The 23,455-nt window shown below is 45.6% G+C and overlaps 1 protein-coding gene across 1 annotated transcript in view; it reads left to right on the forward strand.

Annotated features, from left to right (window-relative positions):
* Window positions 1-23,260, forward strand: part of LOC126541585 (uncharacterized) — a 38,449-nt gene extending 15,189 nt beyond the window's left edge. The window contains exons 3-5 of the mRNA XM_050188412.2: window positions 10,683-10,769; window positions 15,315-15,407; window positions 18,796-23,260. Of these exons, the coding sequence (XP_050044369.1) occupies window positions 10,683-10,769; window positions 15,315-15,407; window positions 18,796-18,825 (210 nt within the window). The 3' untranslated portion in view covers window positions 18,826-23,260. The remainder of the gene's footprint in view (window positions 1-10,682; window positions 10,770-15,314; window positions 15,408-18,795) is intronic.
* The last annotated feature ends 195 nt before the right edge of the window (window positions 23,261-23,455 follow it).

A 23,455-nucleotide genomic window follows, 5' to 3' on the forward strand; every position in this document is an offset into this window, starting at 1 on the left:
ATTTGACTGCCCCGTGCCCTTTGTCCGCGTCCGTGCAGAACAAGCTTCTCGGTCCCCCTTTGACCGGTGGCCCGAACGTTCTCGATGCGTCAACATCGTCAGTGACGACCGCACCTTTTTCCTCGCGCCCTGCCCTCTTGGGTCTCTCGCCATCTTTGGCGGCGCTACATTAGTTACCATCTTTCGGTCTTTACCGCGCTTCTTTTTACGGCGCTTTCTCTTCGCACTCGCTTTCATGTCGCCTTCTCGTGCCTCGTGCTGGCCGGTACACATTTCGTCGGCCCGGATCGGTCTCTTACCCGCACAGTCTGAGTGATTTACATTTAAATCTACTCTCACTTTGCCTCGACTGGCGGACAGCCCAACCGACTCGGAAACAATGCAGCAGGCTTTACTCGAGTTATGCAACTCGCACTCTTGCGAACTGCCCTCTACTGCATTGCCCAGCTCACGCTGTGCATCTGCACACAGCCCGTCGGTATCGATCGCTGTCTCACGCGCACAGTCCGAATGATTAACAACTAAATCATCCCTATCTAGGCTATCTAGACTGGCGGAGAGCCGCACCGATCCCTGAACAATGCAGTTGTTCTCTCGTGAGCTACGGAGCTCGCCACCCCGAGAACTATTCTCAACTGCATCGTCCAGTTCGCACTTCACTTCTGCACGCAGATCTGACTCGACATTGGTGCTCGCGTCTGTCAAGTCCGTAGTATTCTGTACCTCGCTAACGACCTCGCTACCATGAGATGCGACGCACACGCGCGGTAACTGTGCCAATTTGTTCGCAGCTGGCCTAGCTGTCTCTACAGTCCTCTGTTGGCACAGCACCTCGTCGCTCTCACTCTGGCCTTTAACGGCCTCTGTTGCCACTAAGGCTTCGTTAGCTGCTAGCACTTCGAGTTCACCTATGAACGTGCTGCTACTCTCACAGGTACTACTACTTTTCTCGGCTTTCGACTAAAATCTGCAATCTACTTCCTCACACTTTTGCTGCGTCCAGCCTACAGATTTCTCAAGCCGCTGTTGACTTCCTGCGTTTAGCTGCTGCAAATCATGCATCTGTTTCTTTACTGCTGCAATTTCTTTTTCAACCTCCTGCCGTTTTTGCTCACGCTCTTGGCGTTCTTGCTTAATTGATTCCTGTTCCCGCTTTTTGCTTAGAATTCGTTTGCCCATTTGTTCTATGAATTTCAAATCATTGTTACTCTCTAGAATGGTTTTACGAATCTCTGACTCCTTCAAGTCCTCATCTACGTTTACCTCGATCTCCTCACACAACCACAACAGGTCAGCTCTCGTCAAACACATTAGGACCATGGTCGCTACTTTAAGCTTTGGCTCTGCTGTCACACAATACTTGTTGCGATACCCACGCAAATCAAAATACAAGTAAAAGATCCCAGCGAATCAAATTCAAAAACACAGAGAAATTGAAGCCTGGTAAATCTTACAGCCAAAACCAAACGCTTACCCACTGAAGCAGCACCATATCACCAGTCCTTCCCCGCCGTATCCAGTCAGTTGCAAGAGGTGGTCAATCTCAAGTCGCCTCCAACTTGATCAGGATGCCGGTCGGTCACCATGTGCCAACGTCCGTCAGCTGCCGTTGCTGTCTCCGAGTCGAAAGGCCGATCTAGAAGCCGTAGGCTGGTCTAGGAGCCGTAGGCTGATCTCACCGCTGCCAACCAGTTATTAGGATTGGAGCGGTCGTAGTCGTAGCGAGGACCTTGGGACGACAGGACTGGGCGAGCAGGATTTAATGGCAGTCTTTACATTTTATAACAGGAGGTACATTGGCACACTAGCGCGACTCCCATATGGAGCCCGCAAGACTAACATACAGCAAACAGCTTACGAGCACACAGCTCACTAGTGCATTTCTAGTATGACAGAGCACTCAGCTCCCGACAACGAGCACGACACGAGCACGACACGAGCACCCTCTAGCAGCCGACAAACGCTGCTTATAAGCTCTCCGCTTGACGTCATAGTTCGACGTCATCGTTCGACGTCACTCTTCGAGGTCCCCGTGGACGGAGTCCCAGTGGGCGGAAACGCTCGTCCAGTCATTGTAAACTTGCCGCCGCCCCGCAGTACGGCCCACACACACAAAGGCACACACGTTCGAGCCTCGTGGACGGAAATGTTCGTGTTGCACACACACACAGGTGAAAAGGCCGGACAGTTCTCGGTACCGCCCAGCTTTCAGTGCCGACGTCAGAGGGCTTCGTAGAACTCTGCTTTGTCCCGGATGGCTCGGCCAAGTACCAATTTCCTGAGCTGATCGCGCGCCACGTGGCTGCCGGCCCTTCGCAGTTCTCCGAAGGACGCCCCGTCTGGTGGGCTTGGAACACGTGCAGCGGGCTGAAAGCTGGCACGTTGCCACCCTGGACGGCCATTCTTAACATTGATCAGATCTTTCGTCTCCTGCGATAGCTTACTGGTTTCCTGTTTAACGGCGTTACCACCGACTTCTATTGCGCACTCCTTAATGATCCCCATAAGATTGTCGTTCATTGCTTCAACACTATGGTCCTCTTCCTGGGTTAAAGCCGAATACATGTTCTGTAGCTTGATCCGGAATCCCTCTAGTTTCCCTCTTACCGCTAACTCATTGATTGGCTTCTTATGTACCAGTTTCTTCCGTTCCCTCCTCAGGTCTAGGCTAATTCGAGCTCTTACCATCCTATGGTCACTGCAGCGCACCTTGCTGAGCACGTCCACATCTTGTATGATGCCAGGGTTAGCGCAGAATATGAAGTCAATTTCATTTCTAGTCTCGCCGTTCGGGCTCCTCCACGTCCATTTTCCTCTATCCCGCTTGCGGAAGAAGGTATTCATTATCCGCATATTATTCTGTTCCGCAAACTCTACTAATAACTCTCCCCTGCTATTCCTAGTGCATATGCCATATTCCCCCACTGACTTGTCTCCAGCCTGCGTCTTGCCTACCTTGGCATTGAAGTCGCCCATCAGTATAGTGTATTTTGTTTTGACTTTACCCATCGCCGATTCCACGTCTTCATAGAAGCTTTTCGACTTCCTGGTCATCATGACTAGATGTAGGGGCGTAGACCTGTACAACCTTCATTTTGTACCTCTTATTAAGTTTCACAACAAGACATGCCACCCTCTCGTTAATGCTATATGGAATATGGAAAATGAGCCGAGAGAAAGGCTTCAAGGTTGTCGTAGTGAACAGGGAAGTGAGAAGGTGTCGTGGTTTTAAACGAGACGGGATCCACTTCAATTACAGGCTGGCACGAGAAGTGGGCTGGCGACTTGGTGGTCCCGCTGTTGCTTCTTTAGGGGGCCCACGGTCGCTCAGGAGGCCAGGGTAGGTAGTAATGAAGAAGGTCCCCTAGGAAAACCTCAGAGGAGCACCGCCGTCGATAACAGAAAGAGGAGGAAAGCAAGAAAGAGAGCTCGACAGGCAATAGGCTACATAAACATGCAGGGCGGCAGAAGAAAGGAAAAGTGGGCAGAGATTGAGGTGCAGTTAAATAGAGAACAAATAGGGGTGTATGCGGTTACAGAAACGCACCTTAGAGACTCGGAAGAGCCGCCAGTGATTGAGAATTATGTTTGGGAAGGGTGCAACAGAACTAAGTCGGAAAGAAAGGAAGGGGGAGTCGGCATGCTCATCCATCAGGGAGCCAAATGGAAAAGAGTAAATTCAAAATGTCAAGAGCATCTTTGGTTATCAGGTACAATGAGTGGGGGAAAAAACTTGCCTGGGCGTTACCTATTTGTGGACCGGAAATAATTACACAGAGAAGAATAAAGAGTTAGTGGAATGCATAGGAGCTGATATTAGGGGTTTCGGGAATGGTGCTCAAATTATCGTATTAGGTGACATGAATGCACACATACAGGATTTAGATGGCTATACCGACAACAACGGGAAGTCAATGCTAGACCACATAACCTCGTTATCGTGAATACAGGGCCTAAGTGTGAAGGGCAGATCACGTGGGAAGTGGGAAACCAGCAATCAACCATTGATTACTGTCTGATGACAGAAGGAATTCATGATAAGTTGAGAGAAATGGTCATTGATGAGGAAAGGTATAGCAGCATAGCGAGTTACCATAAAGGCATCATTTTGAAAATGGGATATGTAGTTGGGAAAGAGAGCAAGGAGTGCAAAATGGCCAGTCCAAATTTGAACGCTGAACAAATAAAAAACATAGTCACTAGAGTCGAGGAAGAACTTGGCAAATGGCCAAATAAAGAGCGGGAATATAGTGAGCTGCTAAGTGTAGTAACGACAGAAATATGGAAAGAGAAACAACATGGTTCTTTGGAAAGGAAAAAAGAAACCGAAAAGCTGGTGGAACAGGGAGATACGAGAAGCGATCGCCGAGCGACAGAAAGCATCCCGAGAACACAGGCAGGCAAAGAAGGCGCAGTTGCCGTAGGATGAAGTAGCCAGTAAATGGGAAATATAACGGGAGAAAAAGTCTATGATTCAAATACTGGTGCAAGCAAAATTAAAAGGTGAAAGTGAACGTTGGTTGTCAGAAATACGTGAGAAACAGAAGGTCGCACCTAGAATATTATTGAACCACATAACATTATTAGGCAGGAAATCAACAACAATAAAACAACATATCCTACGAAGATGGAAACAAAATGGAAGGGGAAGCGGCAATAAATTACATCCGAAAAATAACAGCCGAATCTTTTCAAGGCATTCACGAGGTTGTATTTGAAGAAAAAAAGAACATGAAAGAGACCCAGGTGGAAAAGGAGCTGGTGCTGACAAATTTCAACTGGAAGAAAGCCGAAGAGAAAATTCCTAAGCGTACAGCCACAGGGCCAGGCGAGGTTCCCGTTAGGCTGATTAATCAACTAGGACCAAAAGGTAAGGAAGCTCTGGTGAAAGCAGTAGAAAAAACTGTAAAAGATAACCGAATACCAGACAGTTGGCGACAAAGTAGAATTAATTTAATTTATAAAGTTAAGGGGGAGAAAGATAGCATTCGCTCGTATAGACCGTTGACCATTATATCGGTAATATACAGGTTAACAATGCAGGCAATCAAATTAAAGCTTCAAGCATGGGCAGAGAATAATGGCATTTTGGGAGAACTTCAGAATGGCTTCAGAATAGGTAGGCGTTTAGATGATAACTTGTTTGTTCTTACTCATTGAAATATCAAAAGTTGAAAGCAGACCGTTATATATGGCCTTTTTGGACATTACAGGAGCCTGTGACAACGTAAACCGCAACATGTTGTGGGATATTCTGGAAGGGGAAAGCTTAGGTAACGATTGTCTACAGCTTTTGAGAGATATATACCTAGAAAATACCGCTTGCGTTGAATGGGAAGGGATGAGAAGCGAGGAGAAAGTTCATATCAACAAAGGACTAAGGCAGGGGTGCCCTTTATCCTCACTGCTGTTTATGATGTACACGATGAGGATGGAGAGGGCGCTAGAAGGAAGTAATATCGGGTTTAATCTGGCATACAAACAGATGGGTACAGTAGTAGAGCTGCAGCTTCCAGGTTTATTTTATGCGGACGACGTTGTGTTGCTAGCTAACAAGCAAAGTGATTTGCAACATCTGGCTAATATCTGTGGACAGGAACGCAACAATGTAGGTTTGAAATTTTGTGTTAGAAAATCAGGTGTTATGGTATTCAATGAAAACAGTGAACAGACAGTGGTGATACAGGGCCAGGAAATACCTCGGGTAACAAAATATAAATACCTTGGCATATGGATAAACGAGGGCAATATATATATGAAAACAAAGGAAAAAGCAATAACAGTGAAGGGTAAGAGAAATGCAGCCATAATGAAGCACAGAGCGTAATGGGGATACAATAGGTACGAGGTGATCCGAGGTATGTGGAAAGGTGTAACGGTTCCAGGACTTACTTTTGGAAATGCGGTTGTTTGCTTCAAATCGGGGTTACAATCAGGACTCGATAGGAACCAAAGGTCAGTGGGTCACCTCGCATTGGGCGCTCACGGGAAGACTACAAATGAAGCTGTGCAAGGTGATATGGGCTGGACTGGTTTTGAAGTGAGGGAAGCTCGCAGCAAAATTAAGTATGAAGAATGACTGAGGAGTATGGAAGAAAGTAAATGGGCTGGGAGAGTGTTGAGGTATCTGTACAGGAAAAACATTGATTCACAGTGGAGGAAAAGAACTAGGAAGCTTACCAGCAAGTATGTGGCCTGTGGGGTGGGCAACACAGCAACAAAGAAGGTCAAGCGGAAAGTCAGAGAGGCTGAATTAATCTCATGGGTGGCGGCAATGGAAAAGAAACCTGCCATGAGTAACTACTTAAGAGGAAAAAACGAAATTAGGAAAGAAACCATTTATGATAACTCAAAGGGAAGCTCATTACTTTTCGAAGCGAGATCGGGATGCCTTAGAACACGCACCTATAAAGCGAGATATAAGAAGGAAGAAGAAGCATGTGCTTGCTGCGGTAAAGCTAGGGAAACGACGGAGCATGTTTTATTAGAATGTGAAGACGTCTACCCAGCGGTCGATTTAGGCACCACTGGCTTCTTTGAAGCCCTTGGGTTCAGCGAGAGCAGTGGAGAAGTAAACACGTCCGCAATAAGGATTAGTAAGAGGCGATTGGAAGATTAGTGGAAGAAAAGTAGGGAAATGACAAGAAAACGGAGACGTACAAAAGCTCAGTTCGCAATAGGGGATCAGAAAATTTGGTTGTGGGAGTTCATAGTTTTTTTTATTGTTTAACCTAGGTAAGACATTAGGCAGTATAATAGCAAGAGCTTGGTCGAGCAACCCACCGCCCCGTTCAAAAGGGGACGCTCATAACATCCATCCATCCATAGCACGATCCGTAGCGCCGCCTAGCTCAGGTTAGGAAGTCTATACCAACCAGCGAAGATATCACAACGAGCCAGCGCGTGCTTGCGATTACCGCGCGAAACAGATATGACGGACCCAGCCCACTGACGTCATCGAAGCCATGACATTGTTGTACGGCCAGCGCGGCGAAATGCTGCGCTTTATCTCGATCCGTTTATCCCGAGCAGCATAGTGGATCTCGATCCGTTTATGCCGAGCAGCATAGTGGAAGCTGTGATTAGGACAACAAAGCACTGTACGTACGCTTCGTGACGTCACGTGAATACTCTTCATTCTCTCAAAATGGCGACATGCTAGCGAACGGCGCGATGAACGAGCGACGAGGATCAAAATCATCAAAAACAGCGCTGCCTAAAGCCTCGTCCGTTACTCACTTGTCACGTCATTTCATTGCCGAGCACATGGCGTGTCAAATAGACGCGCGACGCGCAGACATACGGGACGCGATTACTACGAAACATTACCATATTTTACACGTGTGAGCAACAACGGACGTCCGGATAGAGCCTTGCATGTCAGACCTCTAGAAGCGTTGTGCGTAGATGGCGACGAAGCGTCCGTGGACATCGCCATTTCAGCGCCGAGTTGTCGAGCGAAGGAGGTCTCTTCAGCGGCCCCGGTTCCGGTTCAATATCTGATCCTCCATTAAGTCAGGCACATCCGGGCGTGACAGATGATGAATGTCGAAACACAGAATCCGGAACCGTCAAGCTCGGGGAACGACAGAAAACGTCTCACTGTGATGTAAGCGAATATATATATAGTCTCAAACACTGAAATTAAATCCATAGGTTTGCAAGGCATACCTGTGTGGATGTGTGTGCTGCCTCGATAGGTAAATACAAGTCTCAAATAAATTAATAAATATTGGCTCTCAACGTCTCAGATGGCGTCCGGGCCGCGAGGCACTTAAACAACCACCACATGAATTTGAATGTCTTTATTCAAGCGGTTCGTTAGTGACACATAGTTAGTTTCTCTTTATTTTTATCTTTTGTTTTTCATCGAATTAACTTTGACCGCTGGACAGTTCAACTGTTACAGGTAACTGCAAGCATTTTATTGCGATAATTGTTTTATTTCGTTTCATGAGATATTACCACTATTCCGTGCACTTATTGGAGTGTATTAGCTATTACATATAGCTTGAGCAATGGGCGTTGTTTTTATCCAAGTCAGTGATGCAAGTGCGCTAACGCTTCGCTGCTGTAACAGTATAATATATACCATCTCTGTACAGCTACGACGTCGCACTTTCGTGAAGAAAAGGAACAAACACGAACATTTGAGTTATCGGTATATTTTTTTCCACGTCCGTGCTTCTTAAACGCTGTACAAAAACAGCATGGATTGAATTCTGGGGTTTTACGTGCCAAAACCACGATTTGATTACGAGGCACGGCATAGTGAGGGATTTTAGATTGATTTTGACCACCAGGGAATCTTTAACGCATGCATGTACAGCATGGATTGCCAAATACCTTATCTTAGAACTGCTGCAGTAGCATTACTTCACCACGTGCTATTTACTGTTTTGTTTCAGCATGGTATATTTACTTTTCCGGAAATACAGGCGAGAAATACATTCACTTAAATAAATAAATAAATAAATAAATAAATAGACGATCCCACGCACCGTGGGAACTGATGAATAACTTGGGACAAGCTACAGAATTTACACGCAGAGGGAGTTTCCTTTTTCCTTGTGAAATGCTTTGATGATTTCAGCTATTGTTTTGTCGGAGTGGCCGTGCACGATATCTCGTAAATACGTGCACCGCCATATGCGCGTGGTCCGTTTGCTTTAGAGAACTTGTCGACGGTTCGCTGTCGGCAGGCGGTGCACTGTCGACGGTGCGGATGATGTGCGCACTCACTAGAAAAGACCGAGATATCGTGCATCGCCACTCCGACAAAACAACAAGTGAAATTCTCGAAGCATATCACGTGGAAAAAGAACTCTGCGTCAGCCAGCCACTTTCGACCCTTCGGGAAATAGAAAGTGGATTTAAAAAAATTTTTTTTTTTGCTCATGCAATTAACCATGTTGTTGTTAGAACAGTGCACAACCTGTCGCGTCAATATCTGCTTCTAGCTTTCTATTGCAAGATGGTGCACATGCCTATTTACGGTATCCTTAAAGATGCGCATGCGTTTACCGCGTAGCTTTTATAATTCATGTTTTCTCAAATAAGGCTCTCATTTGTTAGTCAGCGTTCGTCCTGCCGGTTCCGTTTTCTTTGTGTAGTGTAGCTTGCACTGTTTTTGTAAGATGTACAACATATACCATTTAGCCCAGTCTTCACAACTGCTACACAAATGAACTTCCCAGGATGCGGCGTCAGTATCGGTGCAAGTAAGGTATGGCTGCGGTGTCCCTTGAGTAACCAACTCTTGTGGCGTAACTTTTGTCAAGAGGCAAGGTTAACAATTGGGGACAAGTTTTCAGAGGATTCCTTACCGTCGATAACACGGCACGGAAGATTCCGAATAATATGCGCTCCGATTGTGGTGTACGTCTCATTTGTTTTCACCCGTAGAAAGTAGCGGGTATATTGCTCGAAACGGTGAGTGTGGAAGGAGTATAGCAGAGAGTCAACGGTATCTCGCTCTTTTTCTTTTTTCTAACACTGCAGTTATACTTGGCTACGCGCTTTTCTACACTAGCTGTGCATTGCGGTGTCTCCCTTTATTTACGAAACTGACGCCCGTATATAAATCCCTCGGACGCTCCCCATATATACACTGTTCCTTTCGTGTCTCAAATTGAAGCTTTCTTTGCCTCCGTCCCCGAGTTTTGGCGTTCGTTGTTTTTAAAATAGTACCGACGAAGCACGCCAGAACCAAAAACGTTTATCCATTGTCAATCAACGCGACCTTACAACCTCCAGAAACAGTGACGTCATGGGGTGCCTTGTGCAGTTCATCAGTTCTCCCCAAGTTCTGATCTTCATGCTTACGCTACGACAGTGTCCTCGCCTGATATATTTATGTATATATATACTGTATCCGAAGCTTGCTCTGAATGTAAGTAACTAGCAAACGGGCTTATACAGAGTGTCCCAGCTAACTTTAGCCAGAGGCTTAAAATATGCGAATGCCACGTAGCTGGACAGAATTAAGGTAGTGTTGTTTGCCGTCGCTTGGAGACACTCAAATTATTTCTTCATTCCGCCTAATTAGAGAATTGGTTTTAAATAATTAATCAATTTCTCAAATATTATAGTTAGATGAAAAGTGTCAATGAAAAAAAATTGTAGAGCGACGCGAAAAGTTCCCGATACAGTTTTCTGTTTCTCAATACGTGCTAGATAAAAGTGTTTTTCCAAGCGTGAAAGAAGCCCGCAAATGAACGCAAAATTGCCGCGCGACTGCCCGCTCGAGGCACGTTGCGCGTATTCGCGTGCTTCTTTTACGCGAAATTGATTAATTAAGACTAATTATCTCATTAGGCGGAATAAAAAAGATAATTTGAGTATCTCCAAGCGACGGCAAGCAACATTACTTTGGTTCTGTCCAGCTACGTGGTATTTGCATATTTTTAAACTCTGGCTAAAATTAGCTGGAACACCCTGTTTAAACCCAGTATGCAGACCGCCAAAGTTGTGCCCCTGAGCGCACACCCCTGTTCTGCGTAATTAAAAAAATCCTACGTAAGTCCTGAACATATAATGTAACCGCAATCGTATGCATCACCGTTACTATTGTAGTATTTATTTAGTCGCTTGACTAAATCTTCTGTTAGCATAGACTCCAACATGTACATTGGACCATGCATATGTGTTTCCTTTCCGTCAATACCTTAATTCCTCGGCAGCTGGAAAACGACGCCAACTACTGCTTCAGCAGCGTGAACACGCAGACCTGGGAAGAAGCGTTCGGATTCTTCTGCGGGGACAAAGAGGTATGAAGAGGACACTCGTATTTGCGTGCGCGCAACTCTATATGTAATCCCCAACCCTCCGGCGTGTTTTGAGAACGTCTGGCTTGTGCGAGCGCCCTCTCTGTAGCGCTGCTATTCGTGCACGTCTCTCTACCCCCATCTCTGTCTTTCTTTCCCTTATTCTTTCCCCCAGAGCAGGGTAGCCAACCGGACTCTTGACTGGTTAAGATCCCTGCCTTCCTTCTCTCTCTCGGGCATGCACCGCTGCAATGGACCGGTGATGAGAAAGTTTGGTACAAAGACGCCGTCACAGTGAGCGACAAGTTGTACGACACTCCCTTGCAAACAACGCGTTGTCGGCGGCCACGTGACGACGCAATAACGAACACGTTTGGATGCACATTTTCTTCCTGCTTCCAGCAAGTGACGGAGCCTCCTACGACAGGCTTTCTGTGGACACGGCTGCTTAACCTGTTTACCCACTGGGCTCTAACAGTATATAATTCGTTTATTTAAAACTCCGCTGAACGACGCTAATCACGGTAAGTAACACAAACGGACACACCAGAAAGGACGAGAGTTACTGAGCTCTCTCGTCCTGTCTGGTGTGTCCGGTTGTGTTACTTACCGTGATTGCAGTCTCTCTCGGAGCATTTTGAAATAAACAAACACCAATTAGCCAGTTCATCGCCTTACTTAACAGTATACTTATAGTTACGGCCTGTCTGCGGAAAATCGTCCTTGTGGCTTGTGCGCAAATCATGCATGCACGGTCGTTACGAACCGCGAACTTGCATAAGTTTAATAACGAGAACTATCAATACTTTATACAATGATATACGTTACACGAATGTCGCTCGCAATACTTTCTTGTAATAACTATACGCACAGAAACACAGCCAACCTGACGAAGCCCTGCCATCGACGGTCCTTATATAGACAACAACACGTCTTGTTGACATCACCAAGCAGTATTCAGTCACCAATAATCGACTCCACATCAACGATGAGAGACACACGCGAGTATAAAAAACTTGGAGAGCTTGAAAGCAGTGAAAAAAAAAAATTCGGCACAACGCATACCTGATGTCTTTTCATGTATGCACTTTCTTAGTCTTGGAGAACGGTGAATTGAAACAGAACATACGGTGTGTAAGATGTGCAGGTCTCTTTATTAACAGAATAAAACGTGTCCGCTGCTTCGGGTCGTGTCTTCTTGCTCCGCAGCTGTCAGGACCTTCGAAGGGCGCACAATTCACTACTGAGAGAAGATTTACGACGGAGAAATGTGTAGTCCGCATTGAGTGGCGCTCGCAGAGAGTCGATAGCGGTTAGAAGCAAATGTGCGCCACAGGATGATACATGTGTGTGCTTGAATAAGAGCCCGGAAAACTACTCGGCATGCCGTGATGGAATGCCAAGATATTCGTCTGCAGCGAGACACGTTAGGGAGTGTCCACCTTCCAGAAGCGTCGGGATTCAAAGAAAGTGGAAGGATTAATTGGTCCGCAGTCGAGATAACTAAGAGACCTTTAGAGCATTGGTGGAAAAAAAGAAAGGGAAGAGATTGATAGAACCGAAGTCACTGCAAGCGTACGTAATGGTAGACTATAGTGATAGAAGTTCTAAATGCGAAAGATCGAGATCAGATAGTCTAAATGCTAGATTGCCATAGATTTAGTAAAACCTGATTAAATCAAGCAGGCTGGGTGACTATTTGACGCCGTCCTGTTTCGAAGGGGATTCCAATAAAATTCAGTGTGTGTGTGTGTGAGTGTGAGTGTGAGTGTGAGCGTGAGCGTGAGCGTGTGCGTGTGCGTGCGCGCGTGTGTGTGTGTGTGTGTGTGTGTGTGTGTGTGTGTGTGTGTGTGTGTGTGTGTGTGTGTGTGTGTGTGTGTGTGTGTGTGTGTGTGCGTGCGTGCGTGCGTGCGCGCGCGTGTGCGTGTGTGTGTGTGTCGCGGTGCGAAAGGGTCCGGAGTGACGCTCCCTCTTGGTTCTCTCGCAGGCATCGAAAATATATAACGGTATGCAAGAGGCGAACAGAGTACAATGTTATCAAACCTAAGCATGAAGTCCTTGCAAGTTCACGCGGTGATGACTGGGGCTCATACGAATTACAGCCAGAAAAGGAGTAGCCGTCACCATTATAAGGTGACTACGTCTCTTTCTTTTATTTTCATTTCAATATAAAAAAGGCAAATGCGTGGAAAAAAAGAAAGAAAGTAAGAAAGAAACCGAGAGGAGACGGTTCAGAAACATTTATTCTCCAACATTCCAGTATAGAGGCGAACGTCAGAGAAAGAAAAGAAGTAATAATAAAGGAAGTGAGCTTCGTTCCCGATAAGTTCAATTTATATACTGCGCCACTAAATTCCTAAATATAAGGTAGCGTAGCAGCGCTCTGGCGAGAAGTTCCTTACAGCATGAGGCCGCCACGAGAACCCCCCCCCCCCCCCTTTTTTTTTTCTTCTGTGAAACAAGCCAATTTAGTCTGCCTTCTTTTTTCGATTTCCCGGCGTTAAAATGGACACTAAACACTTGCGACTCTATCAGCGCTATTTAGTGCCATATATATATATATATATATATATATATATATATATATATATATATATATATATATATATATATATATATATATACGAGCTGTGCAGATACATTTAGGTTTAATTTGCGGAGATCGTTGTCGCTTCCGAGTGGCACACCCGAGCGAAAAAAGAGGAAACAAATTGGTACACGTGCGCAGGACGTTAGTACATAAGGAAATACCTCACGCGGCGAAAACAGCGCGCACAGACAGGCAAGCAAGCGCTGCACGTCAGCTTCCTTTTGAGTCAAGAACTACGCGTGCACAAAGTGAAACGCGAAACAGCGAGCGTCGTGCAGCTGGCTCGCGTGCGTGCACGAGAGGCGCAGAGGTGAATGTCTTGTGCGTTCACGCCCCGCGTGCGCGCGTTTAATGGCCGCCATTTCTAACAGGCACACAATGCCGTGCAGTCAAGACAAAGCCACCCTTGCCCGCTTTTGATGAAACGAAATAAAAATTTTAAAAATAGTAATAACGGTTCACAGCTCACGTACTAACACCACCTGTTGGATGGAAAACGCGGCGAGGGAACCACACGCAACGAGACAGGTGGAACACCTGCTGCTGGGGAGGTTGACAGCAGAAGCTGTAGCACCCTGTGATTGGGGTTGCCACGCTTGGTGCCTTGCCTTCGTCGTGCGTGCGTGCGTTAAAACGGTTGCACAGGCTTCGTTATACCAACTAACCCACCAAGCCGAAATAACCCCGCCGGGGCCCAATATTCGATGGAACCGGATGTGGAATTCTCGAACCGAAGTATTAAATTCGCGTTCGAAGTTTCTAAATATTTTCACACGCCCATAGACTATTTCTCGACCTTATTGTTTCAACTTACAGACTCTAGTAATTCTATGTCTGCACTTGCGCCTGTTACCGAAACTTCCCTTCTCTTTTTCCGCGCGGCAACAGCCGCATAGTCTCTCGTGCACTTGAACGGAAATTAGATAAGGAAGACACCGAGGAAAAAAAAGAAAGAAAGGAAAAGAAGGTCGAGAGTAACTTGAACTTGCGGAGGTTGCAATTTTGGATTCTCTCGGGAGCACGAAAACCGCATTGCGGGCTAACGTTACTCAGGAAATTAAAAAAAAAAAACCTTCCATTATTGCGGTTGCATGTGCTGAGAACCTCGAATCTACGTGGTTTTGAAAGAAATCTTGTTCATTCCGATTATTGGGGAGTATTTGCGAAGTCTGCCTTATCGCTTTTTTTTGCAGCTACAAAAGTATTCAGTTCTCGCAAAAAGAAAAGAGGGGAAAAAAACTATATCTCTGCACGAGAGAGCTAAGGCTGCACTGGATTGCGACCAGTCTTCAAACAGAACAGTCAACGTTTCAAACTTAACGAGAAAATGTCATAGTATAAGCGTCTAAAAAATCATAATAACAAAGAAAATACATCTAAAAGAAAAAAAATACAGTCGAATTTTCTCTTTTGCCTAGTCCGTAACATTTTACGACAGTTTACGCAAGTCAAGCTCTCTCTGTGCCGCCATATCGACAGTTTGTCTTTCAGACAAAGCCTCTCAATCTTTCTGCATTCTTTCCAATTTCCCTTTTCTTGCTTTTTTCATATTTCATTCTTTCCTTCATTCACTTCTAATTTATTCTCGTTCCTTCGCTATTTCTTTCCTTCCTAAGATTATCTGCCCCACTCCGAGGTGCCTTATCTATATCCTGTCGTCACCGAGCCGCAGATAACAAGCAGTCGCAAGCGTCGCCGAGTATATCCGCCGAGGCACTCGGCAACCTTGCCGCAAAGTTACCGATAAACGATAACAACGAAAGTGTTTCCAGCTGCGGTGCACGTATCGTAGATAGAATCACGTTGCTGTCTCCAAACAAACCGCGACCTATCTAAACCAGTCCAAACGCTGTGCGGTTCACCGCGCTCCGTGACCGCCAAAAGAGCCACGCGAATAGCCAGTAAATCCATGAATGACGGTTTTTCGGCGCCGGCGGTGTGCTGTTACTATTACGCAGGAGGACAAGCACCATTTCCTGATGCAGTGCTTCTCGGACCGCATCAACGAGAACGTCATGTACGACGCCAGGGACGTGGACAAGATGCTCCGGGTATGCGCGCGCCGCGTCTCTGCATGCATGGCGGCCGGGTTGTGTGTTTGCATTAACGTTGCCATGGCTACCGTCGGCGTTTACAACCCTGCAGTGGCGTTAAGTCGGTTGCATGTCGAAGGAAATTACAACAACTTGTTCACATTTGTTTCTGGCGATGAAGAGTACATGAGGGAAAAAAAAAATGACAATATGAAATCCTATCAGAGTCAGTACAGTGCTTCATTAATCAGTAATTGGGTTGCTGCGCTATACAGAACTGAAAACGCGTTCCAGCGTAACCAAAACGCTATAGCTATGTGCTATATAGGATCCTCGGACATCAATAAAAATTTAGGTGTCAAACTTGGCGTGGCATACACAGGGTGTCCCAGATAACTTTAGCCAGAGGTTAAAAATATGCGAATGCGACGTAGCTGAACAGAGCCAAGGTAATGTTGTTTGCCGTCGCTCGGAGATACTCAGAATATGTTTTCATTCCGTTTAATTAGATAATTAGTCTCAACTAACTGATGAACTTCTCATTTATCATAAGTAGGTAAGAAGCGTCAAAGATAAAATTGTAGTGCGACATGAAAAACTCCCGATACAGCTTTCTGTTGCTCAATACGTGCTACATAAAAGTGTTTTTCCGAGCGTGAAAGGAGCCCGCAAATGCGCGCGAAGTGCCTCGAGCGGCCAATCGCGCGGGGATTTTGCGTGCCTATCCAGCTACGTGGCATTCGCATATCTTTAAATTCTGGTTAAAGTTAGCTGCGACACCCTGTATATGATACATTGGGCGCTATACCGGGCTAAACTCACGGGATTTCATTTTAATAACTGTGGGATCTCAAAAAAGAAAAAAAAATATAAAAAGAGAAAGAAAATTTAATGTCTCCACAACCTTCGTATTCGTATTTTCAGCCTAGCTGAATATATTTATATATGATGACAAATTGCTCGGAAATCGAATGGTTTCTCAGATGCTGTTGTCCGAAAACTTTTTACGCTGAATGTATGTCACAGCGCCTTGAGCCTCGCATTGCAGTCTTTATCAATATGCTATTTTGCTGCGTAATCACTACGAAGTTCGCTACTCTTCTCACTTCTTTGTTTCTTCGTATCTGCACCGAGTATGCATAAGACACTGTTTCAGTCCAAGTGATCGCTGACGACACTGGAGACAGAGAGGGAGATCAACGAGGCTTCCCTGCAGGATAAGTGCAATCGAATGTATAGCAGTCGTCTATAGATGCCCCCATGCACCTTTTAACGCGAGAGCGTTAGGGCCACGTGTCACAGAAAATCAGGCGTCGGCGGCCGGCGTCGAGAGACGGACGTCGCTTCGGCAAAAATTATTTCGGATTGCGAACCACGCATTCCCAACCACTCTTCTACCACTAAAGTTGCTCACACTTCATCTTTCATTTTTTACAAAGTTATTCCTCGGAATTTCGATTAGGGCAGCCCTAAAACAAATGTAATAGAAACAAAACACCGACAGCGCATATCTTTTATGTTATCTCTTATCAGACTGAAATATTAAAAAGTGCGAAACAATAGCAGGAGATCAAACCAAGCAAGAGGCCGCGTTTCTACCAGAAAGCTTGCCTTCGTGCACACCGTTCGCCGCCAGCGTTTCCCGGTAAACGTTACGGTTACATAAGCTGCAGTTGCCGGGAAGCATGAAAAGCAGTCGGGGGTCTTTGAATGGCTATCGCGTTCCACTTTTAATGGCGAAGCTTAAGCGTCCTCCAAATTTTTCGTAGCATATTGAACTTTTGTTCGATATTGGCGAACTTCTTCGATATGCTGCGGTGTATGTCAACGGTTATTCATACGCAAATATTGTTTTGCAGGCTTTGAGATCTTTCCATGTGCATGCGATGCCTTTCGGCAGGCTTGTACGCAGTAGACAGCTTCGTTCTCTTAAAACAGGTTCGAGAGGTATACACACTCGCGCTGCGCAATTATACGTAATTTGTTTAGTATTTCGTGGGCTTCCTTCCGAAGCTGTAAATAATAAAGATCCGCGTAGCTTTATGAAAACAACTTCATATAGGTTGTTTCCAAGCGCTCGAACACTTTTTTCGGGTATACAACACCTCAGGCGGGACACCCGTGCGCCTTAGTGCCTACTTTTGTATGTCCCGTTCCCGTCACCGTTCTCGGATGGAGTAATTCTTTATCGGATGAACTACAGGCTGGGGTGGCCGTTACACCTTTTGCCGCCTGAACACTAGGCCCAACACCTGAACGTCAGGTCCAACCACTGAAGACTCCGTGAGTTGTCCTGAGTGTCCCGCCCCAGCAGCTTGAAGAACGTGCGCCACCTTGTGTTTATACGCCCAGAAACGTGGTCTATACGACATAATATTTTTAAAGCTGCCCACCTACTAAGTAATTAAACTAAGAGTTATGTGCGTTGACTCGTAAATACGTTTTAAAAAGCCGCTGCTACAAATATTACATGAGGAGGGCCTGTATACTCTTTCGCTTGGGTGTTCTCGTATGCCTAGGGTAACTTGTGCAAATAAAAGAAATAACAAGAAAAAACTCATGATCTAGCATAGATGCCTAAAATTATGAATAATTTCTCTTAAACAATAAACTATAACGAGAAATATTTCATGCTGTTCAGTACGACTGCGAACGATGTACCGTTAGTCTCATCCGTCTAGGACGCGCAACTTCTTCAGGAAGCTTGGCTCACGTGACGTGAAAAAAGAATATTTTTAATCGAAGAGACACGAAGTCGACGAAGTTTGTGGTTGTATTCAATCTGGTTTAAGATATCTCCAAAACGCTAGTTCTCGTATTTTTGACTGGTTTATTTTAACGTCACAAAGCAACACTGGGATTACTAGAGACGCCGTACTGTACATAAACTTGATATTAATTGCGATCAACTGCAATTCTTTAACGTGCACCTAAGCTATACGCGCAGGAGTATTTCTACATTTCGCTCCCGTGTAAATGCCACCGACTGGAATCGAACCCATGACCAGCTTCTCAAAAAAAAAAAAAACAGAACGCCACAACCACTGAGCCGCCAAGGCGGGTTTCTTCCATATATTTAACATGCTTTATTGCACTACGGAAATCCTCCAACAGCGACATGCGCGCACAGGCGTTGGCGCGTGCTGGCAACACTCTTTCTTCTTTATTTTTCTTGAAGGAGGAGGGGGAGGAGGAGTGTATGTCACACGCACGCTGCTAAGGACGTGTTATATATGAGAAGGAATTCACTAACTGACACGTAGGTTACACATTCCGCGTGCTGCAACCTTTTCCCAGAAATGCGAAGCGCGCGTCGTCAAGAGAGACAGATGTCGGAATCCCTGCTATGCGCAAACCGATGCCGAAACAATTGACTGCACGCCTTGCGATGTCTCATCTCTTCCAGAACTGCAAGTACAGGATCCCGCCGGACTGAACCTTTTGCTCGACCGCTGCGTCGAATGAGGCACACGAGCGTGACGTCACTGTACTGCGGAGCCAGAGCGATGGGCATTTCGCGCGACGACGGACGGTTGTCGTCACAAGCTGTCTCGCATCCGATATAATCAGCTTGTTTCTCTTGTCAAATTCATTTTTAAAAAAAAAGGAGGTAAGGGGGAGGGAAACGTCGAAATGCTTGTTTGGTGTTTGCGTACATAACTTGGCTATAAGACGCAGTATATCCTGCATCAAAAACGGAAGCTGCCCTCCTTCACGTACGAAGTATCTTCCCGGCGACCCGAATACTGAAGGCGCAAATGCAAATTCGCAGACGCCATACTGCCGATCTGCAAGTGAGTGTTCAAGCAAGGGAGATGTGAGGATGCGGAGAGGAGGTCGACAATCGCACCTGTAGTGATATTTCAGCACAGTCGAGCTTCCATGCAAGGTGTTATAAAGGGCACACGCATTCTTGTTTAAAATCTGATGCACGCCGCCAGCTCAGCCAAGACGTTATAGAAAACTGTGACGTGGGCATGTTCGAGTGCATTCATCTTGCGGAAAACAGAGCGATACGGGAGCGTTGGATTTCTTCCGGAACTGCCGCACAGTTTGCGCACGAGTTCGGTGGTGGCTTACAATGTTCACTCCGGGCTTTCGCAGAGGTAGTTCCAAAAGCATTTGGCATCATGCTTCGTTCCAGGTTTTTGTGCCCGTATTCCCAAGTGCTCACGTGCGCGCGTAATAAAACGTGTTTCTACCTTAACAAATTTTCGAGTTGCGATTTCAGCGCTTGTTTCTTGTTGCCTCCGTCCGCGGTGTTTTCTTAAAAGAACACTAAAGCGTAGCGATAAATCAGTCCATACTAACGAAGTATATTCTTTGAAGCTTCTAAGTGCATTTATATGGCGGGAAAGGCTGCGTATACGAAAGAAGAAAATGGACGCCCAAGTTTCCATTTTTTTATTTTTACTACAACAACCGGTACGTCTACGTGGTGTCACACACAAAGCTTTCTTTTCTCTCTCCTTTTTTCCTTTTTTAGTCGTCTTCGCACGGGAAAAGTTTTCCAAGCTTGTTGGGTTTAGTGTATGCCAAATTTAGAACGTAATGTAAACCTTGCTCCTCGATAAACAGAACTACTCAGTGGCAGGTACCGTTAAAATCCGTGACCTCACGTGGTGCCTGCGCGAGAACCTTAAGGTGACATCACCACACGTCCTTTCCTGACGTACCAATCCTCCGCTCATATAACGAGCTTGGCCTTTTTAGTGTTGCATAGGTGTAATTTATACTGTCCCTGTATATCAGTGCAGTTCCAGGTGTTGTATTTCATCTGTACATCAAGGGAAGGCAACGAGATGGGTTTTTTTCTTGCGGACGGTTAGCGTGACAAAGTGGTTAGAGCGTGTTTGCCACCGAATGCGCCATCTACATCTGATCGCTTCATAATATATATAGAGAGCATCGTAAGCGAAATGCGAAGATTGTGGGTTTGGTTCCCACCCACGGCAAGTTGTTTTTTAATCCACTTTAATTTCCATAAATTTATCGTTTCTTTATTTCATTTATTAAGCACAAGTAATTTCCCCTATGTTGTCCTTGGTGTCAGTGTTTGTTGGCTTCTTATGATATGACAAATAAAAATCGGGCCCCTCGGTTAAACCCCCTTTCTTCTCGTTTATATAGACAGATATACGCACGCCCACACCGGGTGTCCCAGTTAACTTGGACCAATAATTTAAAAAAGAACCAAAAGCTCTACAGGAATCGTATCGAGCGCATAGTAGCCGTAGTCGTGTGTATTGGCGGCGAGGAGTTACGGAGTCGCCATCTATCGGAAGCGCCTCGCTGGCGTAGTATGAGGGATCACGTGGCGCGCTCCTCATAGGTTTTGCTGTCAGCGCTCACTGAAAACACCACGCGCGAGCTCTCCCGGACATTTCTGTCAGTACTTTCGAAACGAGAGAAGTTTTTTACTGTCTAAATAATAACCTTGGGCAAACTGAAATCACAGAATCGTTTACAGACGCTATCTCTTTACCGAATACGTACAGTGAACGCCACTGCGCGCGGTCGCCGCGATGGAGTCTCCCGAACCGGCTTCTTGCGTGAAAGGTAGGTAAACGTTGAGCGCAAACTATGTGAAATATGTTCTAATAGTGTTTGTATAACTAAATGGAGCGTAATAGAATGAAGCCTCAATGTGGCGATCGCACAGATTCGCAGCAACCGACTGCACGTCTGCATGCTTGTCCCCGCACTGTTTCGCTTTCGCCGCGTGCGCGTTTTCGCACCGTGCCATGAGCTTTAGGCCGCAGAATATGAGCATTTGACAGTATACGAGCAACCATTGTTGCGTGGGCGCTATCAGAGCTGTTCAAAATAATTTCATTGTAGAGACTTCGACGCCTACGGGGAACTGTGATGTGCCGTCGCGACGATTCGATCTTTTTTTTTCTTCTAAATTCTTGGACGTTTCAACATTATTTCTCGAGTTGCGTCGCACTGTTTGTTTATCGGTGTTCTCTGCATGTGATTTCCCGCTGCTGCTTTTTTTGTAATCCAGTGCATTAATTCATAACACAAACATGACCATATGCCATGCTTTTTTTTTTTTTAATGTGCTTCTTACCGCTCCCTTTCCACTCCAGTGAACTTGCCAGTATCTATAGCATCGGCAAGTTCATAGACCAAACCGTCATGACATTAGTCGGGCAGCGGACTCGGGCGAGCGTCTCAGTGCGCGTTTTCCGAACATTCCAGACCCGGCGCCGTAGCAGAAATCTTCCTTGCGTCTGTGCTTGCTGCATACCCGAGTTGTAGCCGATGACTGTTTGCCGGTTTTATGTTTCGCGAGCCAAGCTTGACGCAGCTTCTTGTCCTGCAGCTACGTGTGAATAAGGGTGACACTGGGCTCCGTTGCGTACGTCCGGCACTGCGGCACCGAGCAGTAGCCTACCATGTTGCGCGCCTCTAAAGTCAGCCACTACCTATTGTAGTGCTTTCAAGCGTTGTAAAGGAGACGCTCGACGCGGGAAAATACCGCCACTAAATGAGGACTGCAGCGTACGAGGGAATTTAAAACTCGTTTTCAGCTCACTTCGGCGCTCCCGAAGCAGCCGACGCGGCCGCTATGTCCACGTGATCCCTAATAGCACGTCACGCCGACGGTGGCGCCAGCTTTTCCAGTGGTGGAGCTCGAGGCCAATACCATGCTTATACGATGTGGCGATAAACGAGTGCAGCCGTATATCTTTCAAAGGTTGCTTGGAGGCGCTTGAGTAGTGGCGCGCAAGCCGCGTCTATTTCGTATTTCGCGGGCTTTTGTTTTTTCTTGAAAAAAAAAAAACCAATCAGGCACACTTCACGAAATAAATGCTTGATTTCAAGGTTACTTAAGGTGCCCCACAACTATGTAATTGACACGTTTGCGATTCAAGCAATTAAAAAGTGCGCTAAAAGAGATTTTTTATTCGTGAAAAAAAAAATACTGGCTTAATTACACACGACTGCACCTACTATGCAGTCGGTACGATTTCTTTAGAGCCCTTGGTCTTTTTTTTTTTTTTGAAATCGTGGTCCAAGCTAACTGGGACAGCCGGTATATATAGAGGAAGCCACCGATGGCCACTTACGCGTAACATTGGTAAATTTTCAACGACAAAGCGATAGCGCATTCTATAGTCAGCTAGTCCTGTGTTGCCAACGACGCAGTGAAACATGGGCCAGTATTTGTCTACTTCTCTGCATTCCTTGTTTGTTGGTGCCTTGTTCTGAAGATGGATTACAGTGCTTGAATACCAAATAGGTCAGTCTTACCGTAAGCAGTGGCTTTAGCACTGTGGGATTGATATGTCAGAAGTGACAACAGAAGATGGGCAGCAACATATGATCTTGGAATTCCTGCACGAGTTTTTCGTGCATTAGTTTCAGCACCATTTGCTTGAGGCTCGTTAACTGTTTATCAACAACAACAAAATTACACTTAATTAAAAAAAAGCAAACAAGTCCTGGCATCGACATCTTGTGATGCTCTTGTTCAACATAATTTGTAAGAAATGCGCTGGAGACATTTACACACAGATAGGGATAGCTCAGACAGACACAAGATGTGCAGACAGCTTTAACCTAAAATACATACATTCTCTGCTGCAGATTACTGTGCAAATATGAACGATATCTCGTATGCCTGCTCAGGACGAATTCTTTTTCTTGTTTATTTGTGCAAGTTTTGTACAGCAGAAGATACTCTTAAACTCGGATGACAGAATTAGCTAGAACTTCTGGCCAAGTTTACCTTTGGGCAGCGATTACTGGCATGAATCTTTGCCCCAGGAATGCAGTCATACTGTGAATATAGATAACTTTTAAGTACAAACCAAATATTTATTTCTTATGCAATAAAATATGCTGGTGTTTAGAGTCAAGGCTGTTCATACACTTTTACTCAATGCAAAGCCCCATACATGCCTAGAAAGTCTGGTTATAATTCTTGGTTCTTCCTAATTTATACAGCCTTACGTTTACATGTCTGCAAACACAGATCTGATACACATCGGCAAAGAGACCCACACAAATAAAATGCCACGTGTAGCGCAGCTTTTACACATCTGACATGCTTT

This window comes from Dermacentor andersoni, chromosome 2 (genome assembly GCF_023375885.2).
Source record: "Dermacentor andersoni chromosome 2, qqDerAnde1_hic_scaffold, whole genome shotgun sequence".
In the NCBI taxonomy this organism is placed as follows: Eukaryota; Metazoa; Arthropoda; class Arachnida; order Ixodida; family Ixodidae; genus Dermacentor; species Dermacentor andersoni.